The 26,388-nt window shown below is 44.3% G+C and overlaps 1 protein-coding gene across 1 annotated transcript in view; it reads right to left on the bottom strand.

The window, feature by feature from the left end:
• The window catches only part of LOC143298129 (uncharacterized), a 212,710-nt gene that overhangs the window by 109,360 nt on the left and 76,962 nt on the right, over positions 1-26,388 (bottom strand). The window contains exons 37-55 of the mRNA XM_076610849.1: positions 25,059-25,190; positions 23,779-23,913; positions 23,176-23,400; positions 21,963-22,071; positions 21,043-21,242; positions 19,767-19,865; positions 18,873-19,010; positions 18,161-18,387; positions 17,052-17,242; positions 15,955-16,085; positions 14,810-15,011; positions 13,456-13,721; positions 12,749-12,835; positions 10,788-10,895; positions 10,346-10,432; positions 7,523-7,558; positions 2,654-2,718; positions 1,669-1,872; positions 440-520 (exon numbers count right to left, since the gene is read on the bottom strand). Of these exons, the coding sequence (XP_076466964.1) occupies positions 440-520; positions 1,669-1,872; positions 2,654-2,718; positions 7,523-7,558; positions 10,346-10,432; positions 10,788-10,895; positions 12,749-12,835; positions 13,456-13,721; positions 14,810-15,011; positions 15,955-16,085; positions 17,052-17,242; positions 18,161-18,387; positions 18,873-19,010; positions 19,767-19,865; positions 21,043-21,242; positions 21,963-22,071; positions 23,176-23,400; positions 23,779-23,913; positions 25,059-25,190 (2,723 nt within the window). The remainder of the gene's footprint in view (positions 1-439; positions 521-1,668; positions 1,873-2,653; positions 2,719-7,522; positions 7,559-10,345; positions 10,433-10,787; positions 10,896-12,748; positions 12,836-13,455; positions 13,722-14,809; positions 15,012-15,954; positions 16,086-17,051; positions 17,243-18,160; positions 18,388-18,872; positions 19,011-19,766; positions 19,866-21,042; positions 21,243-21,962; positions 22,072-23,175; positions 23,401-23,778; positions 23,914-25,058; positions 25,191-26,388) is intronic.

Below are 26,388 nucleotides of genomic sequence, written 5' to 3'. Positions count from 1 at the left end.
CACACATATACAAAAACACACATACAAAATAACACACAGACACACACAGACACACATAAAGACACACAGACACAGACACACACAGACACACACAAACACATACACAAACAAACAAAATATGCTCACACATATACAAACATACACACACAGAGTAACACACACACAGTCACACACACACAGAGAGACACAGACACAAACACACATACACAAACACACACAAACAAACAAAATATACACACATATATACATACCCCCCTCCCCCTCCCTTTTTTAATTTTTTTTTTTAATTCTTTTTTTTTTTTAATCGTGTAATATCACTGATAGTGAGAAGACGCTAAACTAAAAAATGAACGAACACGCACACAGAGTAACACACACACACACACACACACACACACACACACACACACACACACACGCACACACACACAGCACTGACCGTGAATGCCATGGGTCCCATTCCCCGGACTCGTCCACATAGTAGTCAAAGACACAAATGTCCCTGTCATCATCAGGCAGCCTGCAGCACAAAGGCACCACATAGCACTCAAACACCACACAGCACAAACACCACACAGCACAAAGGCACCGCACAGCACTCACACACCACATAGCACTCAAACACCACACAGCACTCAAACACCACACAGCACAAAGGCACCGCACAGCACTCAAACACCACACGGCACAAAGACACCGCACAGCACTCAAACACCACACGGCACAAAGGCACCGCACAGCACTCAAACACCACACAGCACTCAAACACCACACAGCACTCAAACACCACACAGCACTCAAACACTTGCCAAGGTGCACAACTTCAAGTCCATGCTGCTTACGCTACCGATTCAGCCAGCACACAGGTACATTGCACGCAATGTGCATGCTACTGATGATCCCACACCCACCTATCCACCCACCCACAAACACTCACACACACACACACACACACACACACACACACACACACATACATACATACACACACAAACTCACATACAGAGACACAGATATGCCACAAGCATACACTTAATATATAAAAGGTACATAGGAACAAACCCAAGACACTTCCTCAAAAAGGGAAGCTACAGGCTTGTCCTAGACACAAATATGCCACACCTACACACTTGGTATATAAAAGGTACACTGCAACAAACCCCACACTTCCTCAAAACGGAAGCTCCTGGCTTGTCTCCATATATAAAAGGTACATTGGAACAAACCCTGACATTCTCGAAAAGGAAACCTCCTGGCTTGTCTCCATATATAAAAGGTACACTGGAACAAACCCTGACATTCTCGAAAAGGAAACCTCCTGGCTTGTCTCCATATATAAAAGTTACAATGGAACAAACCAACAAACCCTGACATTCTCGAAAAAAAAAACCCGGCTTGTCTCCATATATAAAAGGTACACTGGAACAAACCCTGACATTCTCGAAAAGGAAACCTCCTGGCTTGTCTCCATATATAAAAGGTACACTGGAACAAACCCTGACATTCTCGAAAAGGAAACCTCCTGACTTGTCTCCATATATAAAAGGTACGCTGGAAAAAACCCTGACATTCTCGAAAAGGGAAGCTCCGGGTCTGTCCTCATACCAAGAGCAAAAAAACAAAAAAACAAAACAACAACCAAAAACAGACGAAACCCAGTACACCTACGCAGTGGACAGCGTCTTGAGGAGGTCGGAGAAGGCCTTGCGGTCAGCGGCGTCCAGCAGACCCCCGAAGGTCCAGATGAGGCAGAAGAGGAAGAGGCGCTCGATGTGCAGCTCTCCGCCGATCTCGATGTTGTCGGCCAGCATGGCGCTCAGCAGACCCAGACAGGTCCGGAACATGCCCACCTCACTCAGGTGGAGACGCGGCCTGCATGGTGACCAGGTCCTTGGTAGTGGTAGGTGGTGGTGGTGGTGGTGGTAAGTGGTTGTTGTTGTTGATGGTGGTGGTGGTGGTGGCGATGGTAGTGGTGATGGTATTGGTGATGGTGGTGGTAGTGGTGGTGAGTGGTTGTTGTTGTTGGTGGTGGTGGTGGCGATGGTATTGGTGATGGTGGTTGGTGATGGTGGTGGTGGAGGTGGTGGTGGTGAGTTGTTGTTGTTGGTGGTGGTGGCGATGGTATTGGTGATGGTGGTTGGTGATGGTGGTGGTGGTGGTTAGGGTAAGGGTAAGTAATGACACAGAAAGTGATGATAATGGTGGTGATTGTACTGCTGCTATAGCTGCTGCTGCTGATGATGATGATGATGATGATGATGATGACGGTGATGTGAAGGTGAAAAAGAAGAAGATGATATCAATGGTCATATGACACTGATGATAACAACAACTATTGGCAATGAGATGGTTTTTGTTTAAGTTGACAGTGGAGTGGTGTGGCACTAGATGAAAGAGACATCAGACATACCACCAATAAAAGAAATAACAGCAAGCCACCCACCACAGAGTGGAACTGATATCCTTGATGGTCAGTCCATGGCTTCAGCAATGTATCTACCCAGATCCAGATCTCACCAATAGATGTTGCATACTGCTAGCAATCATGTAAAAAAAAAAAAAGTTTTAAACACCTGTTAAGTATTGCCATATCTTGTGCTCAGATAGATCCGTCTGTTCTAACACTGGATGGTGGTTTATACTGACAACTCACTTGGCTTCCTGCATGACGAAGGCGGTGATGGGGTCCAGTGTCTTCTGGAACGCTCGCTGCAGCACCTGGGAACACACGACGACTGGCATCAGTATTATCATACCATGACAGGGCCACACTCGACATGTCTGTCAACGTCAACTACACAGCCAAGTATCAAAAAAAAAAAAACAGGTGGCCCCGTGAAGGTTGTTTGTGGTGATCGTGTGGATGGATGATGTTAATAATCATAATTATTATGATAATGATAATGATTATACGAGTAACAATGATGATGATGATGATGATGACTTAAAAACAATAACAAACAAGCAAAAATATACATATATATAATAATAATAATAGTTATCATCATTATAATGATTATGATTATTATTACTAGTATTCAATGATAACAATAATAATGATAATAATAAGAATCATCATCATCATCAAAATATTATTATAATTATTACCACTACTACTACTATTATCATTATTATATCATTATCATGGTTAACATTAATAGAAATAATGATAATAATATCAATATTAATTACATTAATAAACTAGGCTCACTGGCTAAATTTTCAACAACAACAACAAAAATTATGTTAAATGTCTAGAGTAATCTCTTTGTCACATGCAACTCTCTATCTCTCATTTTATTTGTGTTCCAAACGCCCTAATTGTACAGTTCTTCCACTTAACTAATATATGACCTGCAAATGATGAAACGTCTCCATAAAATGTTGTAGTGTTCTGTGTAATGTGGTGTGTGTGTGTGTGTGTGTGTGTGTGTGTGTGTGTGTGTGTCATACAGCTTCAAAAAAGTTAAAATTTTTGTGGGGTTGTTTGATTTTTTTTAAACTAATTATCATGCTTTCAGATGTTTGTGCTAAATAATTCACTGACACATTCAAGACCAACTCTCTTAATAAAAAAAAATTTTTAAAGTATACATATTCTTCAACTTCATGCAGTAGAATATACAGAGAATTTTTAAGCAAGGACAATAACTTTTTAACTAAATTTAAATACTGTATTCATTTTCTGCTGTAAAATATAAAAGGCATTTAGTCAGAACAACAAGCTCCAAGCTTCTTTCAACACAGACTGTGTCATAGAAAAAAAAATTGTGTATTTTCATACATTTATGTAACCAGACAACACACACTGACGTAAATATGTGAACACACCTGTTGACTTGATACTGAAGCTAAATTCAGAGCTACTAGAATCCACAGCTACATTCTGCATAAGTGATCTCAGCAATGTTAAGTTTGCTTGACGGTAAGGGTTTTCAAAGTCTATGGAATTCAAGACTCAAAACTTTTTTTCCTTTTTTAATTGGCTTTAGGTTGAAGAATTTGGCCTTGAATTAGAACAGACTTAGGAAAACTCTTATTCTTTTAGCTGCTAAGATCACTTGAGCAACATTTTTCTGGTTGTTTTCAGGAGTATAACTGCTATGTTTCATTTGAAAATCTCTCTAGAAGACAAAGTTCAGACAGGCATATGTTGGTGCTCATAACACTGGATTTTGAAAGAAAACAGTGTAACCACCATGTTTCGATTAAAAATATCTCTGACAGATAAGCGTTCAGACAGGCAAGAGTTGGTGCTAATAACACTGGATCTTGAAAAAAGAGAGAAAAAAAAATCCAAAAAATCTAAAATTAGAAAAAAAGGGAAAATGGCAGATTGGTAACACAGCGCCTCCACTCAAAACCTGCTCCACACAAACACTGGATGAAAACTCACAATTTTAGCAAAGTAACCCAGGCGCATTGTCTTTGGGATCAGGATATATTTAACACCACAAGAATCAAACTGGTCTAGACTTGAAATAAAACAATCACACATTATGTGATTGAAAGCTCTGGATCTTGGCAACAGCAAAGTTAATCCGGAGGGAAAGATAGATGGGAAACATCACTTTGATGGCTAACAATTTTTTCTTCTCTCTGTATTATAGTTTGGGGATTACTGAAATAAATGACTTGCTTGTTAAAAAGAGAAAAAAAACTGTTGATCATGAAGGTCAACCAAATCTTCAGCCATGGTAAAGTCGTGTTCCTAGGGCTGATTCAACATAGTTGTTGCTGTGAGACGATACACTGTAAAGTGAATCCACAGCCTGTCCTGGAGTATCACTGATCCTGTGAATGCACAGTTTACACCAAACAGGAAGAAAGCAAGTTGGAAGGGGTCTGGGGCGGGGAGGTAAAAACATACTGGGAACAACAATGTGGTGGTGGTGGTGGTGGAGCCAGTGGAAGGGGGGAGTGTAGACACTGTATAAATGAATAAAAAAAATTAAAAAATTTTTTTAAAGATACTAAAAACTACTAACATCTCTCATGCAGGGTCAAAATAGACTTTCTACATCTACACTTTGTCTACAAAAAATCCAAAGTGAACATCAAACAACTGCACAAAGCAATGTCAGATAAAATCAAACTACTACTGTCACATGCTGATCAGTTCTAGTGTTCCTAATTGGACAGGAGAAAAAAACATGTGCCTTGGAAGCTCAGGGTGATCATTAATTCATCAAAATGAATGGGGCGGGAAATCACCTGCAAAGCATAGAGTCTACTGTTGTATTCATATATATCATTCCTGACGGCACTTCAAATATCTATTTATATACTGTTGTATTCATAAAGCATGCAGTTTTCATTTGTCAGAAATAAAATATCTGATTGAAACTGTGACAATAACCATTACAAATACTTTCACTGTCCATACAATGTATTGTGTTTTTCTATTTTTCATTGTTGCTGGGGGGTTTTTCTATTTTTAATTCTTTCTTCTTCTTCTTTTTTCTGTCCCAAAATGCCTGACTAAACATGTTGAGTTATGCTGCCAGTCAAGGTCAGGCATCTGCTCAACACATGTGGTGTCGTGTGTATGGATTTGTCTGACTGCCGTGGTGTGTATGGATTTGTCTGACTGCCGTGGTGTGTATGGATTTGTCTGACTGCCGTGGTGTGTATGGATTTGTCTGACTGCCGTGGTGTGTATGGGTTTGTCTGACTGCCGTGGTGTGTATGGATTTGTCTGACTGCCGTGGTGTGTATGGATTTGTCTGACTGCCGTGGTGTGTATGGGTTTGTCTGACTGCCGTGGTGTGTATGGGTTTGTCTGACTGCCGTGGTGTGTATGGATTTGTCTGACTGCCGTGGTGTGTATGGGTTTGTCTGACTGCCGTGGTGTGTATGGATTTGTCTGACTGCCGTGGTGTGTATGGATTTGTCTGACTGCCGTGGTGTGTATGGATTTGTCTGACTGCCGTGGTGTGTATGGATTTGTCTGACTGCCGTGGTGTGTATGGATTTGTCTGACTGCCGTGGTGTGTATGGATTTGTCTGACTGCCGTGGTGTGTATGGATTTGTCTGCCGTGGTGTGTATGGATTTGTCTGACTGCCGTGGTGTGTATGGATTTGTCTGACTGCCGTGGTGTGTATGGATTTGTCTGACTGCCGTGGTGTGTATGGATTTGTCTGACTGCTGTGATGCCTCCCTGAGTGACTGAACTGAACTGAACTATTTCATTCGGCAGCATCAAACCAGACTGACTGTTCTCCATAAGCTGTACAGTGCATAACTGACTTCAAGAAACACACGATTACATCACCTTTGTTTCTTCTTGTTTCTTCATATCATCCGTGTCTGTAAATGGATCCAAACTCTCTCAACCTCATCCACCAGTTATGCTATCTCTCAAAGTGTCCACTTTACACAACAGACTGGCTCTAAGAAAACCCTGAGACCTATCCACTTGCACTACAGGCTGGCTCTAAGAAAACCCTGAGACCTATCCACTTGCACTACAGGCTGGCTCTAAGAAAACCCTGAGACCTATCCACTTGCACTACAGGCTGGCTCTATGAAAACCCTGAGCCCTATTCGCCACATCTGATCTAAGATGTCTGATCCATGGTGTTTGATATATGCTTACTGGGTCTATGGTATTTCATCAGTGGCATGTTATCTACAATACTTGATATTTATGTTTATTAGATCAATGATGATCTACAGCACTTGATCTATGGTGCTTGATCTAAAGTATTTGATCAACGACATTTTGATCTATGCTAACAAGATCTATGATATTTTATCTATGGTACCTGATCTATGAACTTTGATCTATTGTATTTGATTACATTTGATGTATAGTATTGGATCAGTGGTATTTAATCTATTATCAATAGAACCTACAAAAAAAAAATCATGTGCAGTGTTGACTGCACACTATGATGGCTATGCAAGAAATGCGCAACACAACACAAACATACATCACAACAACACATATGCACAACTCAATACACTTATACACGACACATTAATCCACACATACATCAAAACAACACATATGCACAACTCGATACACTTATACACAATACAACAACACACATGTACATCAGAACAACACATATTCACAACTTGATACACTTATGCACAACACAACAACACACACGTACTTTAAAACAACACATATACACAACCTGACACACTTATACACAACACAACAACACACACACACACGTACATCACTACAAGTGAACGTGTCCACAACTTGATATACAAAACACAACAACATGCAAACATAACACAGCATACATGCACAACGCAACATACAAGCTCCACACAACAATACATGAACACACACACACACACACACACACACACACACACACACAACACAGACTACCGTTAGTAACCATGCACCGAAGCAGACACAATGATCACGCACCACAGTCACAGCATCTCAGGCTATTGGAATAGCAGCAACAACCAAATAAAACAGAACTATGATGGAAGAAGAAATCAGATCAAGCGACACAATGTCTAGCAATGGGTCACAGCACACAAGGCGTTACCCCCTCTATACTCTTGTCCTCGGCTTCCTCATCCAGCTGTTGTATACACAGATCATGTTCACCGGGTTAGTCAGGGAGGTGGGAGGGGGTGTGTGGGGGGGGGGGTGACGGGGGTGTGTGACACGTACCATCAACATGAACCTCAGGTCAGATGATCACAGTCAACAGTGTTATTCACGGGATGACACACATGAGGTGACATGAACTCCTGATGAGATCACATGTTAAACATGAACAATCATGGCAGTGACTGAACTCAACCATCTCAAAACATGTACATGGAAAAAAAAAACGTTTAACAAAAGAAGGAAACAGTAAACACATCTTACTATTATTATATTTATATAGCGCTGAATCTTGTGCTGAGGCAAATCAAAGCACTTTCGCACCAGTCATTCACATGCATGCAGAACTCTAAAACTGGAAAAAAAACTGAAGACAGGGAAGAGGCAGGGAAGGGAGGCTATTTTGGGAAGAGGTGGGTTTTAAGGTTAGACTTGATAGAGCTGAGTGTGGAGACCTGATGAAGCGAAAGAGGAAGTTCATTCCAATTACAAGGTTCCAGAGACAGAGAAAGAACGGCGGCCAACAGTCGAGTGTATGAATCTGGGTATGCGTAAACAGAGTGGATCCAAAGTCGATCGTAGAGAGCGAGATGGAGTGTAGAGTTGAAGGCAGCCAGAGATAGGAAGGGGCAGATTTGTGAATACATCTGTATGTTAGAGAGAGTTAAGCAATGACCCAGACCCCCACACAAGTCCCACACTGATGGTTATACCCCATGATGACCCAAAACCCCCACACACGCCCCCAACTGATGGTTAAACCCACACATCACAGCCCCACACTGTGGAACAGAACACCTACACCTGTACAGCAACATGTCTGCCATCACACACACCCCAACTGATGGTTAAACCCACACATCACAGCCCCACACTATGGAACAGAACACCTACACCTGTACAGCAACATGTCTGCCATCACATACACCCCAACTGATGGTTAAACCCACACATCACAGCCCCACACTATGGAACAGAACACCTACACCTGTACAGCAACATGTCTGCCATCACACACACCCCAACTGATGGTTAAACCCACACATCACAGCCCCACACTATGGAACAGAACACCTACACCTGCACAGCAACACATGTCTACCATCACACACACCCCAACTGATGGTTAAACCCACACATCACAGCCCACACTATGGAACAGAACACCTACACCTGCACAGCAACACATGTCTGCCATCACACACACCCCAACTGATGGTTAAACCCACACATCACAGCCCCACACTATGGAACAGAACACCAACACCTGTACAACGACACATGTCTACCATCACAACACTGACAAACATTCCTTCCACCAGTGGCAGGACTCAATCATCTTCATTCTCAAACATTAAATCTCTCTCCTTCCCTCCCTCTCTCTCTGATAACTGTACTGACTATCAAGATGCTAAGTATCAGGCAGTCTAAGGCACTGATGACCTGAACCCTCATTATGAACCCTGCTTCAATGTGACCATCACCAACAAACTAGATTCCAAGGAATTAAGTCTGGAAGAGCCATGATTTCAGCATCAACAATTACCTGGTCAATACTGTGGTAATTGTCCAATACTCTGTATCAAAGGTCCATAATTTGGGAATCAACAACACAAAGTCCCCAACCTATCATAAGGACCACAACTCCAGGAGATACATGACCAAGGAAACAGGAAAAACAGGACCAGACCCAAGAAAAAAACAGAGACCCATAAAAAAGAGGACCATTAACTCAGCCATGACAACACAGTCACCATTTATTCAAAGACCTACATGACCCAATTCTAAACTGTCAAACAGACAGAACAAAACACTACTTCAAAATGCGGATGTTAAACTGAAATGCTTTCTATTTACTTCCATTTTTGATTTGTCAATTGTATTATATACGTTCAAGATGTTTATTTTCCAGGAACAGTAAGGACACACCAGATATTACATCACATTCTTCAGACATCAAAAGTGAATTATCAAATGTCCAACTAAGAAAACACACAGACATGTTAACGATTTAAAAAAATAATGAGAAGAAGGAGAAGATGATGATGATGAGGATGAAAAGAAGAAGAAGAAGAAGAAAGGAATATATGCATAGCTAAAGAAAACATTTAGGGAATATTAAAAAAAAACCCATACAGGACCAGAGACCCAGGAAAAAATGGACCAAAGACCTCAAGCCAGAGAAAGAGGGAGAAAAACAGGACCAGAAACCAAGAAATAACACGACCAGAGACACAGGAAAAACAGGGAATTACCCAGAACAAAACCCAGGAAAAACAGCAGCAGAGCACCCAGAAAAACAAAAACAGGACAAGATCCCCCAGAAAGAAAAAGAAAAAGACAACAACAACAACAAAAACCAGGACCAGAGTCTCTGAGCCCCCAGAGGAAAAAAAAAAAGTACAAGAGTGCGCAGTAAAAAAAAAAAAAATTACCAGAGCACACAAAACAAAAAACAAAAAAACACACCAAAAAAAAGAAGAAAAGAACAGAAAAACAGTACCAGAGCCCCCAGAAAAAAAAAAGAAAAAAAAACAGAACCAGAGCACCAAGAAGAGGGGAAAAAACATGACCACTGCACTCAGACAACAACAACAAAAAACCCAAAAAATAACAACAACCCAGGCCAGAAAACCCAGCAAAAAAACAAAAAACAAACAAACAAACAAAAAAACCCAGAACTAGCACCCCCAACCCAAAGCGGGACAGTGAAGGAGGAGGTAAAGGAAAGGACAGAAGGGAAAGGGAAGTCACTTACATGGACCTCCTGATGGGAGCGTGACTCCAGCCAGGCTCGGGCCATGGGTTTCCAGCCCACCGTGTCCTGGTCCAGGTGAACGATGCCCTGCCACGCACACACACACACACAAATTCGTATACCATACAGTATGGTTAGGCATTGTATGTGTGTGGAGGGGGATGGGGGGTGGCAGCGGGGGGGGTGGGGTGTCTCTGAGTGTATGTGTGTATGTGTATGTGTGTGTATGTGTATGTGTATATACACATGTGCATATGTGCAGATATCTGTGTCTGTTGCTCTGTTGAGGTGTGTGCGTGAGTGAGGAGAAGGACTGTATCGTACAATCAGCAGTCTCCGTCTGAAAATCACACTGCATGAAGAGACGTTAAACTGATGAACACACACACACACACACACACACACACACAACCACAATGTTTCATTGCTGTGCCACACTCACTGATCTGGCCACAGTGGCGGGCGAGGCCTCACTCAGGTTGTCCGTCTCGAAGAGCACCATGATGTTGTCCGATAGGAACAGCTTGTCTCCGTTCAGCTGGTGCAGAGTCTGCATGCAGCAAAAAAAAGCATCTACGTCACCCACAAGTCAATACAGGATACAAGAGTATGTTTTGTTGTTGATCTTTTTGTTTGTTTTGGGTGGGTTTTTTTGCTGTCAGTGTCCCATTTTCCATACCATCTCAGTGGCATTAGCAAAAAAACCATAAACGTCACCTGCAAGTCAATCCAAGATACAAGAGTATGTTTTTTGTTCTTCTTCTTCCTATATATATATTTTTGTTGTTGTTGTTGTTGTTGTTGTTGTTGTTTTGTTTTTTTGTTGTTGTTGTTTTGCCGTTAGTGTCCCCCATCTTCTGTACCGTCTCAGTGGCATTACTCCCACATCGCTCATCTCGAGTGCCTCCCATACACAGCCACACCCCGGGTTCGTCTGTCAGTCTCAGCAACAACAGCCCACAGTCTCAATGTTAGGTCGCAAGGAGGCCACACACCAGAGGAGTCCCTGCACTGCTGCTGCTGAGTCACTTTGGTGGTGTTCACAAGTGGCTGTTCTGATTTCATAAGAACTTAGGATACTATCCACTGTGCTTTCTACTGATGACAATCATGATGAAGAGATGTTTGTTATCTCTTAAGGAGAAATTGTTGACATGTTTGCTGATAATAATTTTTAAAAAAAGGCAACATGTTAAACAACATAGGCATTACAACAACACAGGAACACAAAACCTCATTCTAAAGAAACAACCAGTTTTTGGCGTGCTTTTTTTCAACAGACTTTCTCCATTTCTAACTTTTATATACTCAACAGTCATCTGTAACAACACAAAGTTTGAAATTGCTCTCGTGTTTCAATAAAAACATGCTTAAAACTGTGTAAGCTCATATAACACATTTCATACTCACTGATAAGTAATACAACAAAATATACTTTAAAAAAAAAAGAATATTAAACGAAAACAATACAAAAGGAGAGTAAACATATTACATATAAAATAATAAAATATGAGTCGAGGGGTAGCTGTCACCATTACAACAACAACATGCACTCATTCAAGCAGGGGTATCGTATATGGATGTATGTATATGTTTTACAAATATCAACAGGTTTTAATGTATTTGTCATCATCAAACACACACACACACACACACAAACACACAAAACAAAACTTCATTCCAACCATTATCAACATCTCTGTCCCTCTGTCCACAGACCTTTTGCTCTACAGCACTTGCTCAATCCTGTCACAGACGTGGTTCATGTTGTGATGCGACAAAGACGCTGTTACCTTTTCAGAGGATCCTGTCACACACGTGGTTCGTGTTGTGATGCGAAAAAGATGCTGTTACCTTTTCAGAGGATCCTGTCATAGACGTGGTTCATGTTGTGATGCGACAAAGACGCTGTTACCTTTTCAGAGGGTCCTGTCACAGACGTGGTTCGTGTTGTGATGCGACAAAGACGCTGTTACCTTTTCAGAGGATCCTGTCATAGACGTGGTTCATGTTGTGATGCGACAAAGACGCTGTTACCTTTTCAGAGGATCCTGTCACAGACGTGGTTCATGTTGTGATGCGACAAAGACGCTGTTACCTTTTCAGAGGATCCTGTCACAGACGTGGTTCATGCTGTGATGCGACAAAGACGCTGTTACCTTTTCAGAGGATCCTGTCACAGACGTGGTTCATGTTGTGATGCGACAAAGACGCTGTTACCTTTTCAGAGGATCCTGTCACAGACGTGGTTCATGTTGTGATGCGACAAAGACACTGTTACCTTTTCAGAGGATCCTGTCACAGACGTGGTTCATGTTGTGATGCGACAAAGACGCTGTTACCTTTTCAGAGGATCCTGTCACAGACGTGGTTCATGTTGTGATGCGACAAAGACACTGTTACCTTTTCAGAGGACAGAATGCTGTTGAAGTTGTCCGCCCACACCGCGTTCAGAGGACCATCGAGGCACAGCCATGTAGTGCTCTGGTTCTGTTACATCGACAGACACACACACCATGCATGTAGGAACACAATGCATTAGTGTCATACTCACACACACATCACACATCACACATGTAGGAACACAATGCTATTTGTGTCACATCAGCACACACACACACACACATCATACACGTACGAACACAATGTGTCATATTGACACATACACGGACATCCACGTGTAGGAACACAATGTATTCGTGTCATACTGACCATGCAGGAACACAATGTATAAGTGTCACAATCACACACACACACACACACACAAACACACACATGAGGAACACAATGTATCAGTGTCATATTGACACACCTGCACACACACAAATACACACAGACACACACAAACACACACATGCACACAGACACACGCGCACACACACAAACATGCACACAGACACACGCGCACACACACAAACATGCACACACACACATAAAATAACTGCCCCCACCCTCCTTCACGCCCTCCCCCCCTCAAACCTCTACACATACACACACACACAAAAAAAAAAAAAAAACCCATCCCAATCCACCACCCCCAACCGCCACCCCGAACCCTCTCCCATCCACCCCCAAAAAACAAAAACAAAAAAACAACAAAACAAACTCACCCTGTTCGCCTTGCGGATGGCAGAGGTGACGATGCCGTCCACCCAGTCGCCGTTCTGGTCCAGGGACCCGAACATGAGGTCCAGGTTGTCCACCATGAGGGGGTAGACCCGCTGCAGCTTGTGCACATTCTCCGAGGACTGCGAGGCCTTGCTGCTGCTGTGGGACTGCCGCGAGGCGCCGCCCCTCGCCTGAAGGCACAGCGCCTCCACCACTGTCTGGACGCACGTGGACTTGCCGCTGCCCGACCGCCCCGCCACGATGATCCCTGTGTGGTGGTGGGGTGGGGGTGGGGGCAGAGAGAGTAGGGGTGGTGGTGAGGGTCATGGTGGTTATTGTTGTTGTTGTCATCATTATCATCAATGTTAATGTTGTTGCTGTTGTTGTTATTTTCATTATTATCATTATAATTTCCATTCTTCTTGTTCTTCTTCTTCATCTTCTTCTTCTTATCATTATTATCATCATTAAGCGCCCAAGCATTACCATCATTAAAATTTGTTTCATTGAAACAGTTTCCTCATTCCTACATATGTGTCCAACCATATCAGTTTGGAGGGAAAAGAAACTACAGTTGTTAAAGTTTATTTTCAGCAGTTTTCCAGCACAGCAGGCTGTAAACTCCCTAGGGTTGAAAGGGTTCAGGGGTACAAAGGGTTAACTTGCTTCTCCCCCCACCCCACCCTCACTCCCCAGGGAGCGCTGACCATGATGGACCTGTTCCTCTCCCCCACAACATCAACCCCTCCTCACAGCACACTGACCATGATTGACCTGTTCCTCTCCCCCACAACATCAACCCCTCCTCACAGCACACTGACCATGATTGACCTGTTCCTCTCCCCCACAACATCAACCCCTCCTCACAGCACACTGACCATGATGGACCTGTTCCTCTCCCCCACAACATCAACGCCTCCTCACAGCACACTGACCATGATTGACCTGTTCCTCTCCCCCAGAACATCAACCCCTCCTCACAGCACACTGACCATGATTGACCTGTTCCTCTCCCCCACAACATCAACCCCTCCTCACAGCACACTGACCATGATTGACCTGTTCCTCTCCCCCACAACATCAACGCCTCCTCACAGCACACTGACCATGATTGACCTGTTCCTCTCCCCCACAACATCAACGCCTCCTCACAGCACACTGACCATGATTGACCTGTTCCTCTCCCCCACAACATCACATAGCACACTGACTATGATGGACCTGTTCCCCCACACCCTCCCCCTCCTCTCACCCCAGGGAGCGCTGACCATGACAGACCTGCTCCTCCCCCCCCCCTCAATTCCCCCCTCCCCCCACCCCCTCACACACACACACACACACACACACCCCACTGACCATGATGGACCTGGGAGAGGTTGTAGAGCTGCATGCAGCGGGCCACCCAGGGCTTGTGGGCAATCAGCCCCAGGTCCTGCGCCTTGTTCTCAATGGCCGCCTCCATGTCGAAGGACCGGGACTTGGCCGACACCAGGCTGGACGGGGGGTCTGGCAGGCCCAGGAAGCAGTCCTTCAGGATCGTCTTGAACAGCGACAGGTTCTGCAGGGGGTGGGCAACATAGAAATTTGTCTCAAGTCAGACTGTGTGGTGTGCACAGGCGTTACATCCCCAAAAGAACACACAGCGTTGTGTCTTGAAAGCAACAGTGGCCTTTTTTTTTTTATTCATCTGCATGCATATTTGTGCGCAGTCATATGCACACACACACACACACACACACACACACACACACACACACACACACTGCATACACACACACACACTAATACAGACACAGACACACAAACACACATTCATGCAAATATGCACACACACTTACGTGTCCACACACACACATGCACACACACACACGCCTCCCCACCCCACCCACACACACGCGCGCCCCAACCCACAGACAAACACACACACGCACATCAGTTTCAGTTTCAGTTTCAGTAGCTCAAGGAGGCGTCACTGCGTTCGGACAAATCCATATACGCTACACCACATCTGCCAAGCAGATGCCTGACCAGCAGTGTAACCCAACATGCTTAGTCAGGCCTTGAGAAAATAAAAGCAAATAAATAATGGATAAATGCATAAAAAAGAACTACTACTAATAATAATAATATGTATAAGGCGCAAAAACTTGATGAAGTCAACTAGAAGCGTAAAAAAATGTAATAATATTAATAATATTAATAAAATAAATAAATAAATAAATAAAATAAAATAAATAAAAAAGATGATGATAAATAAGCAAATAAATGTAAAACATGCAGACACACATTCACACATGCACACACATATGCATAACAGATATGCACCAAACATGCAAACACACACACATACACACACACACACCTCCCCAACCCAACCCCCCACACACACACACCTCACCCCACCCCACCCAAACAAACAAGTGCCCCAACCCCAACATACACACACACACACACACACACACACACACACACACACACACAACAGCCACCCATGTCTTCACCTCTCCTGTGAGTCTGGGACCGATGATGTCCTCGATGGTCTGTGCGACGATGGCGTGCTCCTGTTTGCCAGCCGCCGTCATGGGGTTGGGCGTGCCTGACTTTCGCATGCCCAGTGACCCAGGCATCTTGACTGCAGCACAACAATGACTTTGGACATCAGACCTTCTGTGTGTGTGTGTGTGTGTGTGTGTGTGTGTATGTGTGTGTGTGTGGTGTGTGTGTATGTGTGTGTGCGTGCATGTCTTTCAAGTATACTCTCAAAACATACCTGTTCAAAGACTGCTCTAAACTACAGTTCATTCTCCACCCACACTGTTTTTGTATGAGGGTGTATGTGTCAACGTGTTGTGGGGTGAGGGGCTGGGCATGAGCTGGAATTTATTCATTCATCAATAAATTATGCAACTTCATATTTACTTTGGTACAGAATTCAATATCATTCAATTTATACAAAGTGATGCTCACTGTATTTGTCTATTTATTCATGCAATCACACATTCAGTCATTTATCTATGTATCTCTTGTTTTCTTTAAATCCTTGTCAACTGTGCAATTTAAACACGTCAGACAGTGATTTTAACAATGTGAGCTATAGTTGTTTTTCTGCCTGTTTTTCACTTCCCTCTCCCCCCCCCCCCCACCCCCCACCCTCTCTCTCTCTCTCTAAATGCTTGTTGACTGAAACTGTACAAACAAAACATGTTAGTGACATACACAGTGTGAGCAATATTTGTTTTTTTTCTGTTTTTCCCTTCCCTCTCACTCATTCTCTCTCTGTCTCTTTCTGTCTCTGTTTGTCTGTCTGTCTGTCTGTCTGTCTGTCTGTCTGTCTGTCTCTCTCTCTCTCTCTCTCTCTCTCTCTCTCTCTCTCTCTCTCTCTAAGGAGATAACAAACATACCAAATTCCTATTGTGAAAGTTACACAAACCAAAAGCAAACAATACAAAAAACAACAAAGAAATAGGAGCTGCTTTTTTTTTCTTTTTTTTTTTTATCCACCCGCTTTCTGATTCGTTGAACAAAACACACACACACACACACACACACACAAAAAAAAAGACCTCACACACCAACAGCGCCACAAGACCTCCATTACCCAGAGATCCTCCGTGAGTCATGAGTCGTGTGGTGGGGGCCTCAGAGTTGGCGCTCTCTGAGCGAGACGTCTCCTCCCGCTTGTCCTTCTCGGCCATCTTGTCGTCACGCATGCTGCGCCGCTTCTGGCTGGCGCGCTTCAGGACCCCGTTCAGCGCCGACACCGAGAAGTGGTGGTGGTACTCCTGGGGCCTTGTACACATGGACAGGGGGAGTGAGAGAGAGACAGGAGAGGGGGAAGTGAGAGAGAGAGGGGGGAGTGAGAGAGATGGGGGTGAGTGAGAGAGAGAGAGGGGGGGTGTGTGAGTGAGACAGAGGGGGGAAGAGTGAGAGAGGGGGGGAGAGTGAGAGAGAGAGAGGGGGAATGAGAGAGAGGGGGGGGAGAGAGAGAGGGGGGAGTGAGAGAGAGAGAGGGGGGGGAGTGAGAGAGAGAGAGGAGGGAATGAGAGAGAGGGGGTGTGAGAGAGAGAGAGAGAGAGAGAGGGGGGGAGTGAGAGAGAGAGGGGGTGAATGAGAGAGAGAGAGGGGGGTGAGAGACAGAGAGAGAGGGGGCGTGAGAGAGAGAGGGGGGTGAGAGAGAGAGAGAGAGGGTGAGTGAGAGAGGGGGGTGAGTGAGAGAGAGGGAGAGGGAGACAGAGAGTCTTGCAACAACAACAGCATCATCAATCTTCACCACTCCATATCACATGACACAATAACAACACTGCTTTACTGCTCCACACCACACCACACCACACAGCTGGTCCTTGGTTCACATCACATGACACAGCAACAACGACGTCACTGATCTTCACCACTCAATATCACACTACTCACAATAACAACAGCAACAATGTCACCACACCACACCACACAATATCACTCTACACTACACAACATCACTCCGCACCACACCACATCCCACCACACCCCACCGCACCACCACACCACACCACACCACACCACACCACACCACATCACACCACCACACCACACCACGCCCCACCACACCACCACATCACACCACCACACCACACCACACCCCACCACCACACCACAACCACACCACACCACCACACCACACCCCACCCCACCCCACCACACCCACACAACACCAACACCACCACTCACAGCTGGTCCCTGACGAGCTCGGCCAGCACCTTCAGCCTTAGAGCCAGGATGTTGGCGGCGCGGAAGCCGAGGGCGGAGCACTTGGCCTTGAGGATCTGGCCAAGGTCGGGCTTGATGAGGGAGATGGTGCGGAAGGAGCCGGCGATGTCATTGGGCATGCTGGCCAAGGGCATGGAGTGGGTGGGATCCGTCGTCATGAACAGACCCACGTTCCTCTTCAGCGGGATCTATGTATGGGGAAGTGGTGGTGGTTGGTGGGTGTCTTTTTAGTGAAAACTAGTGGAATAACTTGCATGCATGCACACACACGCACACACACACAGATGAACACACACTCACACCACAACCCCACCATGCACACACACACACACACACACACACAGAGATGAACACACACTCACACCACAACCCCACCATGCACACACACACACACACACACACACACAAACGCACCCACACACATACACTCACACACACACACCAAACCCACACACACCAACCACCCACATGCACACACACACATACACACATCCCACACCCACCCACCCCACAAATACACACTTCCAAACCTCCCATACACATCCCCACACCCCCAACACACACACACACACACACACACACACACCCACACAAAACCCTCCCCCCAACACACACACACACACACAAATCTACCCACCCACACACACACACCCACACACACCCACACGCCCACCTCAGTGCCATCCACCAGCGTCATGAAGGTCTGCTTGGCGCGGGCAGCCAGAATGATGGACTGGACATGGTCCATCAACACCGACATGGCCTCCTGACTCAGGGTCTGCCCCTCATCGAAACATCCCCAACAGCCATCCTGCACATCACACACACACCACCACTACGTACACACTACACAGTCACAGAATGACACATTCTGTCTGTCCCTCGTCGAAACACCCCCAACATCCATCCTGCACATCACACACATCATCTCTACGTACACACTACACAGTCACAGAATGACACATTCAACTGATTCAGGGTCTGACGCTAACTGAAACACCCCCAACATCCGTCCTGCACAACACACACACCACCACTACATACACACTACACAGTCACAGAATAACACATACACACTACGCAGTCACAGAATAACACATACACACTACACAGTCACAAAATATTACATACACACTACACAGTCACAGAATAGCACATACACACAGTCACAAACTGATATGTACACACTACACAGCTACAGAACAATACATACGTACTAAACAGTCACATAGCAATACATACACACTACACAGTCACAGAATAATGCATACACTATACAGTCACAGAAAAGATGACATATTTGAACAGCTGACATTTTAAAGTGCACAACGTTTTGGACAAAATGCACTTTTTTTTTTTGGAACATCTTTCCAGAAGTAATAAGCTGATGTTTTTGAAGTGCACACACCTGGGTTTTTGTTTTTTTTTCCTTTTTTCTTTTGTTTTGTTTTGCACAACTTTTCCTCAAGCAATAAGATTTTTGAAGTACGTAACCCTTCTAGATGTTCAGAAGCCTGCCCCCCTGAGGAGAAAGAGAGGCAGGAGGAGGGGAGGGGAGGTAACTGACCATGGACATGCCTTGGCAGATCTTGCCGATGCTGACAGGACTGAAGGCCTCAGAGCACTGGAACACTCCCAGGAAATTCCCAAAGATGTTGGCCAGGCCCTGAAACACACAAAAAAGGAAATTTTCCTACTATAATTACGTTTAAGTAACATACTTACCGTGACCCACTAGTGCAGGCTCCAGCAAGGGTCTGATTCCTGTCCTGTGCAAACTACTATCCACCTATGCGGAGAAAACGAAAGTAGCTATGGCCGATAACCTCCCAAAGTAGGTTACCTCCCCTATGCACAGGGGCGCACCTTTCTGCCCACTCATACCAGCACGGCAGATGCCGCATTCAAGCCCGTTAGTTCGGCCCATCACAGAAAAAACAGTTTTGAGCTTCATGGAAAAGTACAGAAACACACACACACACGCACACATGCAAGCATACGTACAGCACTGGAGTTCACAGAAAACTACAGAAACACACACACACACGACACTGGGATTCTTGGAACACACCCATGATGTGCAGACCTGCTAGTGCCTGAACACCTTTCATGTGTACATGTGTGCAGAAAATTAATGACACACTTTAAAGATCCTGTAAACCATGTCAGTGTTTGGTGGGTTTTGGAAAAACAACAACATACTTATGCTCAACTCCAAAAACCCTCGGAGTACAGCCGCATTCATGGTGGGGTAAAAGCAGTCATACACTTAATATCCCACAACAACAAGAAGAGAAGAAGAAAGAAGATGACCAGAGTCAGCAGGATAGAAGTATCAGTATCAGTAACAGTAGCTCAAGGAGGCGTCACTGCGTTCGGTCAAATCCATATACGCTACACCACATCTGCCAAACAGATGCCTGACCAGCAGCGCAACCCAGCGCGCTTAGTCAGGCCTTGAGAAAAAAAATAAAATAATAATAATAAATAAATAAATAAAATAAATAAAAAATAATAGATAAATACATAAAAATACTACTACTAATAATAATAATATTTATAAGGGGCAAAATCTTGATGAAGTCAACTCTAAGCGCACACACACACACACACACACACAAATCAACAATGATGATAAATAAGCAAATAAATGTAAAACATGCAGACACACATTCATACACACACACACACACATGCATAACAGATATGCAACAAACATGCAGTTTCACAGATATGAAAGCACAATCAAATACCCATAAATGTACATGAGCACCAACACACACATTACCCTGCACCCCCCACCCCCCACCCCCCCTCTCCCCACCACCCAAACAGCCACTCACTCTGATGGTCTCAGTCTTGCCAACACCGACAGGTCCCGTGATGCGGGCGCCAAGGCATTGGTTCAGCGCCATTGCCATGGTGACAAAGCAGCGCTCAGTGACTGGGGTCAAGGCCACACCACAGTCTGTGCCGTAGAACTCGGTGCCGTAGCTGTAGGCTGTGTCCAGGATCCAGACCATTGGTTCAGGGGGCTTCTCCTCTGTGGTGAAAAGGACAGACCATGACAGCACTGTCGCCATACGAACGTTGTGCAGCAAGGATTATGTCTCTAACACATGCTGCAGAATTTCAAAGTTGGGATTCATAAAAATGTGTTGGGCTGTAGTGTGTTGTGCTGCACTGCTTTGGGTTGCGAAGTATTGTGCTGTGACCTATTGTCTTGTATCATAATGTATTGTATTGATTTGTATGGTACTGTATTGTATTGTGAGGTACTGTACTGTACACACTACTGTACTGTACTGTACTGTACTGTATTGCATTGCATTATATTGTATTGTATTGCAATACATTCATCACACTACATTCATCACATTGCACTGCATTGCAATGCACTGTGTTGTATTGCATTGCATTGTATTGTATTCATTGTGTTGTGTTGTGTGTACCAATGAAATCTTGAAATGAAATAAAACTAAAAGTCCATTTTACAACTGAAATGACACGGTTCCCTATCAGTGTCTGCACATCTGTGTATGAGTGTATCTGTGTATGAGTGTATCTGTGTGTGTGTGTGTGTTGTTTAGCAATGTCAGTGTCACTGAATACCCCTCAATCTTCTGGCTTTCACTTTTTTCTTATATAAAACTTGTTCACCTCTTTACTCTCAGTGCCATCTAAAGGAGGGCAGTTTTCATTGGAATTTTAACTAAGGAAGAGAAAAGGGGGGGTGGAACAAAAAGAAACTGTTTCTTTTTACCAGCTGGGTGCATGTAGCAGCGCACACTGCGTCTCCACTCGAAGTCTGTGATCTCTCGCAGCTTGCGACCACACATGTTGTCCAGCACATCTCGCAGGTACATGGATTGCTGTGTCAGTCACACACACACACACACACACACACACACACACACACACACACACACACACACACACACACACACACACTGAAGGTTATATACACAGCAGTAACAACAAAACACACCCCAATGTGTTTCCCTCTAACATTCCCCTATTCACAGCCCTCTCCAGGCACACACATGCCTACACACAAACAAACATGTACATCATATTTCCTGATAACCATTTCACATAACTATGCTCCGTCAGAAATATTTAATTGAGTAAAAAATATCTACAGGTCAAAAATGATCAAGGCTTGAGATAACTCCAGATCAGGCAATGTATATGTGTACTACACAGCAATGAACCACATGCCCATGTACACTCCATCTCCTTTTACAGGTTTATCCATTTATCTATCAATTTTAGAAATCAAATTATTCATCTAATTATCAATCATGCTTTATTCTATATTCTCTCAATGGCATCACTCCTGAGGGTGATCCCAGATCCTTCATGAAGCACCCACAACCAGGCTGGTTCCCATAATCAGGGATGCCAACCCCTGTCAAGTGTCTGTAGGAACAAACAGGAAATTTGGTAGGAACATATTGAATTTGGCAGGTACACTCAGACTCCCAGCCACGTCTACAAGACATACAAACACTCAAGCCGCTAGTTCTTTCCATGCACTCCATAGCTTCATCCAACAGGCACAGATGCTGTTTGACCGAGATACAACTTGATTTAGCCATATTCTCTCTTGTTCGGGCAAATGAGCAAGCTGATTGGTCCACTCAATGCTGTTTCAATGTAAACATGCACACGATTAGCTGAGCATCATCACGTGAGAACAAGGTTAGTAGTGACTGCCCTGGCCTTGTGATCGATAGGTCTAGAGTGTCTGAGTAACGTTTACAACAGGAAAGCATGTGACCATGCTATGTAGTTGAACAATTTGAAATTGGTGTAACGTTGTAACAAACTGCGATCGAGTGTAACAACATACGCAAAATCATAACAATTGGCATCTCTGCATAATCTGACTGCCATCTGGGCACTCTCCAAAGGAGATCCTGCACAAGAAAACACCATGAAAAAAACACCCAAAACACGTCAAACAGACTCACGGTGATCATGCACTCCAGCCGTGCCTTGTGCACGGGCAGCATGGGCTCGTCCAGCGTCCTCCACACCCCGCGCACCATGACGGAGGACAGGCGGCCCGTGTTGGTGGTGTACTTCTTCAGCAGGGCCTGCAGTGCCTTGCGGTCGTAGCGCACCTCCCCGATGCCCTGCTCACACTCCCGCGTCCAGTGGAACAGCATGCCCAGCCGACACACCTGGGACGGGTACTGTAATGGGGAAGGGGGGGAAGAAAGATAACAATGATAATCAAGAATAATTAAGAACAAGAAGAATGATACTACTACTACTACTGCTACTACTACTACTAATGATGATGATAATAATAATAATAACAAACAATGAAATGTTTAAACAATAACATTCAAATGTGAAAATTATTCATTTTTAACAAAATGTCTATATTCACCATTATGTGTGATGGGACATTCAAAAACATTTCTCCACCTCAACTCCCCCCTATCTTCTCCTACCTTTTAAAAGGCAACATTCCACAGTGAAAAACTAACACCATAACAAAATTTCTATAATCACCAGTATGTGTGAAGAGAAATGAGATGTAATTCCCCCTCCCCCTCCCCCCTCACCTTGTGGGCCCACTCCTCCATGGCAATGCCATTGGTGCAGTCGGTGACGACGCTGACGTTGAGCTCCTTCAAGGTGTGGCCCACAGAGTCCCTCAGCTTGCCCAGCCACACCTCCACCCCATCCGCCAGCCGCACCTGTCACCACACCCACCATGGACAAACTGTCTTCTGATTTAACTGACTGGTTGATTGACATGGATAGCCACACCTCCACACACCCCCTCTGTCACCACACCCACCATGGACAAACTGTCTTCTGATTGGACTGACTGGTTGATTGACATGGATAGCCACACCTCCACATGTCTGTTACCACACCCACCATGACACAATGTCTTCTGATTGGACTGACTGGTTGATTGACATGGATAGCCACATTCCCCCCACATCACCACCCCCTGTCACCACACCCACCAACCCACCATTGACACAATGTCTTCTGATTGGACTGACTGGTTGATTGACATGGATAGCCACATCCCCCCACACCACCACCCTTCTGTCACCACACCCACCATGACACACTGTCTTCTGATTGGACTGACTGGTTGATTGACATTGATAGCCACCCCCTCCCTGCACCACCACACACACACACACACACACACACACACACCACACCCCATGTCACCACACCCACCATTGACACACTGTCTTCTGATTGGACTAACTGGTTGACTGACATAGATAGCCACAACTCCACCCCCTACACCAGCCGCACCTGTCCCCATAACCCACCAGGGACACACTGATTGGACTGACTGGTTGATTGACATGGATAACCACACCTCCACACCCTGTCACCACACCCACCATGGACAAACTGTCTTCTAACTGGTTGATTGACATGGATAGCCACATCTCCAGCCCACTCCGCCAGCTACACCTGTCACCACACCCACCATGAACACAGTATCTTCTGATTGGACTGACAGGTTGATTGATATGGATACTTATACAGCACTTCGGTTTCTGTTCCTGCATCATTTTCTCAAGGCGGTGTCACGGTGTTCGGATAAATCCATAATTACACTACACCACACACACACACACACACACACACACACACACACACACACACAAAGAAACAATGTATATTAGAGTGTATTTTACTGTCTTACTACAAATTTTGCCACAGACAGCTCTCTTGTTGCCATGTGTTCTTTTACATGTGCTAAGTGCATGCTACACATAGGACCAGATGTCAAGGGACAGGTGAAGGTGAAGCTGAACAAATACACGAGCTGTACTTACCCCTCACAAGATAAGCATGCACCAACCTTTTCAATGAGAGGCAGGACCTCTCCGTCCGAGCTGAGAACGGTTGTGGCGTCCATGGCGATAACATCATCCACCAGCCCCTCAGAGGGCAGCATGGACGGTCCGGCTTGCAGCAAGGCGGGGTTCATGCTCTGTACAGCATAGTGCAGCCACACTCTCATTGCCAGTCCACTGTCCTTCTCTGACTTTTATACTGTTTCATTGCTTTCGTCTCTCTCTCTCTCTCTCTCTCTCTCTCTCTCTCTCTCATGGTAACACAAGCATCATTGCTCACTGATGGTCACTTAATCTGAGTTATTTGAATGGCATTAAGACAGACATGGATTGACATGTGCTAAGGAGAAAAAAAAACCAACCATACAATATCAGTGAAGCAACATTCTTTTGATGTCATCCTTAAGTTATAGTTAGTGCGAAGATGTCCACATCAACCCACAACCGTTGTTCAGATTAACACTCCCTCCACACAAAGCAAACATTTATGTGAAATTGTGTCAAGGACTGCATTGCCATAATTTACACAAAAAAAATTCTGACATGGACACATTTACATACATTTACAAATTAGTCATTTCAGTCATACTAATATTTCTGCTGATCCATACATTATTGGTAATGGCATAAAGAACCCTAAAATTCCATTCCACTTTCACTCTCTCATCCATCCCTTGCAAATAAAAGAAGCACTGACAAAGCAACAACAGGAAAACATTAACATTGACAATCCCCTCCAACTCTCTCTCTCTCCTTTCCTTTATCTGTCTTTCTATCGTTATATGATGTTTAACTTATACGTACTAGAACTTTTATTTCCTTTTTTTTTTTTTTGAAAGTGTTGAGCATTTTGTAACTGTTACCTGTGTGTTGAAATTTAAATAAGCAGTTCAGCTTCATTATACTCCATGAAGAGTATACAGACATAGAGGTTTTATGGTAACTCTTTTTGTACTAATAGTTGTTCTGAGCAAATCTCATAGATTATTTTGGTACGTCTTGAATGTGTAAATGCATTTCAAGAAAGAGAGGAGTAAAAGGGTCACATTATTGTAATAGCATGCACAAGTCAAATAACGTGTTTGACACATAAGTGTTGCTGTCTCAGTTCATCTGTCAGAAATTGTCATGTTCAGTATCTTCTTTTTGTTCATCTGTTTGTAATCCTCCAAACTCCAGTACAGGTGAAAGGAAATTAAATCTTGAACCTTGTAAACCTCGCACCTCCAGACCTACGTCTTTAACATGCACTGTCCATCACACAATGCAACACAAACCCAGTTCTGTTCACCACAAAGTTTTGCTGTCATTCCTTGACTTGACCTGCCAGATACA

Source organism: Babylonia areolata, chromosome 23, assembly GCF_041734735.1.
Source record: "Babylonia areolata isolate BAREFJ2019XMU chromosome 23, ASM4173473v1, whole genome shotgun sequence".
NCBI lineage: Eukaryota > Metazoa > Mollusca > Gastropoda > Neogastropoda > Buccinidae > Babylonia > Babylonia areolata.
The sequence above is the reverse complement of the archived record's forward strand: the minus strand, read 5'-3'. Positions and strand labels throughout refer to the sequence as shown.